Source organism: Miscanthus floridulus, chromosome 19, assembly GCF_019320115.1.
Source record: "Miscanthus floridulus cultivar M001 chromosome 19, ASM1932011v1, whole genome shotgun sequence".
NCBI lineage: Eukaryota > Viridiplantae > Streptophyta > Magnoliopsida > Poales > Poaceae > Miscanthus > Miscanthus floridulus.
Window position 1 is genome coordinate 109,714,430 of NC_089598.1, and position 4,562 is coordinate 109,718,991.

Sequence of the window (4,562 nt, forward strand, 5' to 3'; positions counted from 1 at the left end):
TTAACTTAACTTACAGCTGAGATCTCCAAACTCTACAGCTATATATTTAATCAGTTTTTTAGGTAGTACAATTTAATAAATTTATGAGCTAGTCTGGTCAACCCCCAATTGATAAAATCATAATATGGCACCCAACATACTGCATATTGCAATGGTAATCACTTTATTATGTCATCAAATCCGATCCATTTCAGGATCAATCTCTTTATTTTAGTGCACACACCACTATGTCATTTGGACATTTGAACTTTTCCACTGTTTGGATCAACTCTCATCGATGAGATGCCTTGTCGACACTTGCACATTCTTTCCATTATCCTCCCTTTTTACTGAAACGACATAGATCGTCCATGTAACCTGCCCCTGGTTAGTTGCTCTAATTAACTTTTTTTTATCATCATCGATCAGACCGCTAAAAGGACTCGCTGATATTGCACTGCAGCAATATGTCACCGTTCCTCACCTGGGCCGTCCCCAAGAGGCCCAACAGCCAAAGAGGAGTATCCGAGGCCACCGCAAGAATGCCAGGTTCCAGGGCCCAGAATGGGCGTGTGTCTGTTGTGTCATGAGCGGAGAGTAGTTAAGATAAGCAGGGGAGAGACGCAAGGGGATTATCGAAATTGTAAGAACAAACTGAGATATTGAGAAGGAACCGGGACCTCGTCGATCCGCGGCGGCAGAGTTGCCGGAGTTATCTGAGTCGCAGTCGTCGGAGAGAGTGGGTTGTTAACATACTTGGTATCAGAGACAGGGTTCCTTGCGCTGCGGCGTCCTGGAGTCCGCGCCGCCCACCCATCCCCACTTCACCCGCCTCCAGCGCTCGCGAGGAGTGATGGATCCCCTTTGCAAGTCGGCGTTCGATGATCTGATCTCGCGATTCGAGGCGATGGATGCGCGCTCCGCCGACCGCTGGGAGCGGATCGACCGCCGCCTTCAGGACGCGGCCTCCGCGCTCGAGCAGCGCGACATCGTCGTCGAGTCCCGCCTAGAGTCGCTGGAGGAGTTCGCCTCCTCTCAGTATACCGCCGCCGTGGTGGCGGACAACTGGGGAGGCCACTTCGAGTCGCGCGTCTCTGACCTCGAGCACCAGATCTTCGACCTTGAGTGCATCCGCATCGTCGAGTGCGGCGACGAACGCGACGACCGCGTGGCCGACCTCGAGAAGGTGGTGGAGGAGCTCAAAGCCGGCCAGCCCGAGATCTACGCCCACCTCGACGATGTGTGCTTCGACCTCCGCGCACTGAAGCACCACGATAACCAGCGCCCGCCGCCTCCTTGGATGGCGGCGCCCCACGAGTTGACCGCCGCGCGCCCACTTGCCGGATCCACGGTCGACTGGCCCAGCGGGCACCACGTCGAGATGACTACACGGGTGAGGAACTACGGTTCGGCAACGACCGTAGCTCCGACCCAGGCCAATGGTATGTTTGCCGCTCCTCACCATGATCCCCATTATTCTCTGCATTTTCCGCCTCCCAATCCACCCCCGCCAGCCCCTAACCCACGCAATTCCAGTTCACATCACCCAGATCTCGGCCATCTACCGAAAATGCATTTTCCCCAATTCAACGGCGACGATCCTCAATATTGGATGACCTGTGCACAAAATTATTTCGATATGTATGGCGTTCACCCATCGATGTGGATCAAGTGTTCCACTATGCAATTTACCGGTCCTGCGCGTCGCTGGTTTCAGTCCGTGGAGCGCAATCTCGTCGGAGTGGACTGGCCCTCCTTCTGCCGTATGATCCGCGAGCGCTTCTGCCGCGATCAGCAAGAGCTTCTCCTCCGCACTTATCTCCACATTCGCCAAACCACCACAGTTCAGGACTATGTGGATCGTTTCGTCGACCTCATAGAACAACTCTCTGCTTACACACCAAACCCGGATCATATTGCATATGTCACTCGCTTTGTCGATGGGCTTCGTGACGACATCCGCGCTGTTGTTTTCGTTCAACGCCCCAAGGATTTGGATTCTGCCTGCATTTTGGCTTTGTTGCAGGAGGAGGCGACAGAACCGCGTTGGCGTCGTGAGGGGCGCCAGCTACATGCTCCGCCGTTCGTCAAGCAGCAAGTGCAAAGGGGCGCCCTCCCACTGCCCCCTCCACCTGCTCGTGCCGGTCCCCCACCTCAGGGTACTGCGGGGCTGCCGGTCCAACCTCGTCGTCCTCAAGATGATCACAAGACCCATCCTCGGCCGCTCGAAGAACGTTTCCAGTCTCTTCGCGACTATCGCAGATCCAGAGGCCTCTGTGTCTGTTGCGGGGAGCGTTGGCAGCCGGGCCACAGATGTGCCCCTCAAGTTCAACTTCATGCCTTGCAGGAACTCTGGGATGTTTGTCAGGATGAGTTCGAGGCACCGGGAAGCTCAGCAACTATTGATGTTACAGAACCAACAGATGTAGTCCCAGCCCAGGCCTTCATGTTGTCTGCCGCAGTTCATTCTGGGATCGCTACTGGGAAAACAATGCAGTTCCAAGGCTCTATTCAGGGTCATCCGATCTTGATTTTGCTGGATTCAGGCAGTACAAACTCATTCGTCAGTTCTTCTCTGTCTGCTAGGTTGCATGGTATTTCTGATCTGAGGAACCCAATCACTGTACATGTTGCTGATGGTAATTCTGTTATGTGCACTCAAGAGATTCCTATGGCAGCATGGTCGGTACAGGGCTACGAGTTCCATTCAAATCTCAAGGTTCTCCCTCTGAGATCCTATGATATGATTATAGGCATGGATTGGTTAGAGGCTTTCTCTCCTATGAAAGTTCACTAGCTGCAGAAGTGGATTTGCATCCCATATGGCTCAATTCAGGTCTTGCTCAGGGGTCAGCATCCTCATTCGGCAGCAGATTCTTTAGTCCAAGTATATCACATTACAAGTGATGCGTCTGACAGTCCTCAGTCTGATATTATGCCAGAAGTGCAGCTCATATTGGACGACTTTGCTTCTGTGTTCGCTGAACCGTCTGGTCTACCTCCACGCAGAGCTTGCGATCACCAGATACCACTTGTTCCAGGGGCACAACTAGTGTCAGTTCGCCCTTATCGCTATGCTCCTGCACTTAAGTCTGAGATCGAGCGGCAAGTAACTGAGATGCTGCATTCTGGATTGATTCGCCCCAGTACCAGTGCATTTTCATCTCCAGTCCTTCTGGTACGTAAAAAAACTGGGGATTGGCGACTCTGTGTCGATTACCGTATGCTCAACGCCCTGATAGTAAAGTCTAAGTTTCCCATACCCGTCATTGACGAATTGCTCGATGAACTAGCTCATGCCAAGTGGTTTTCTGTGCTGGATTTGAGAGCTGGTTTCAATCAGATCAGGCTGGCGCCCGGAGAAGAGTACAAAACGGCATTCCAGACTCATTGGGGTCAATTTGAATACTCTGTCATGTCATTTGGTCTCACCGGCGCACCAAACACGTTTTAGGGCGCCATGAACACTACCCTGAGGCCTCTGCTGCGTAAATGTGTGCTAGTCTTCTTCGATGATATCCTGGTATTTAGCTCCTCACTCGCAGACCATCTATGTCATATCCGGCAGGTGCTGGACCTGCTTTCTCGGGATCAATGGCAGGTCAAATTATCAAAATGCAGATTTGCACAACAAAGCATAGCTTACTTGGGCCATGTCATTAGTGCCACGGGAGTTGCAACGGATCCTAGCAAAGTCGAATCAATCCGCAAGTGGCCGGTGCCAACTGACAGCAAGCAATTGCGCAGCTTTCTAGGCCTAGCTGGCTACTACAGGAAGTTCGTGCGTCACTTTGCTATATTGGCACGACCATTGACAAATTTACTTAAAAAGGGCACTCTGTTCATATGGACTACAGATCATGATGCGGCATTCATCACCCTGCAGCAGGCACTCATATCAGCTCCAGTGCTAGCCTTGCCAGATTTCTCCAAGCAGTTTCAGATCCACACAGATGCCAGTGATGCTGGGGTCGGTGCAGTGCTAATTCAGGAGGCTCACCCGATTGCGTTTGTCAGTAAAGCTCTCGGCCCTCGCACTCGTGGCCTCTCCACTTACGAAAAAGAGTATTTGGCAGTTCTTGTGGCAGTGGAGCAATGGCGATCTTATATTCAACATGCCGCATTCATTATCTATACAGACCAACGTAGTCTTGTCCATCTTACTGACCAGAGATTACACACCCCATGGCAACTCAAGCTGTACACCAAGTTGGTAGGCTTACAGTACACAATTATTTATAAGCCGGGCACTATGTATCAAGCGGCTGATGCTCTCTCTCGTCATCCCTCTCCACCAGCTCAACTGAATGCCGTCTCCTCATCAACACCGGTATGGCTGGCTGCGGTGGTGTCAGGCTATGACAAAGATCCTGCTGCTACTCAATTGATTCAAGAACTACTCTTGGCCCCAGAAGCTCATCCCCCTTTCTCACTGTCTAATGGCGTCTTACGCAAGAAAGGGCGCATCTGGGTGGGTCATAACCCTGGTCTTCAGCAGCAGTTGATCTCTGCCCTGCATTCCAGCGCGGTGGGCGGACACTCTGGGTTCCCAGTTACTTTCAGCAAGGTCAAGAAACTGTTAG

The 4,562-nt window shown here is 52.0% G+C and overlaps 1 protein-coding gene across 1 annotated transcript; it reads left to right on the forward strand.

The window, feature by feature from the left end:
* The first annotated feature begins 832 nt into the window (after positions 1 to 832).
* On the forward strand, positions 833 to 3,433 carry LOC136526598 (uncharacterized). Its single transcript, XM_066519215.1, has 3 exons — positions 833 to 1,372; positions 1,697 to 2,698; positions 2,816 to 3,433. The coding sequence occupies exons 1-3, from the start codon at positions 833 to 835 to the stop codon at positions 3,431 to 3,433; spliced, it is 2,160 nt and encodes a 719-aa protein (XP_066375312.1).
* Positions 3,434 to 4,562: the final 1,129 nt, after the last annotated feature.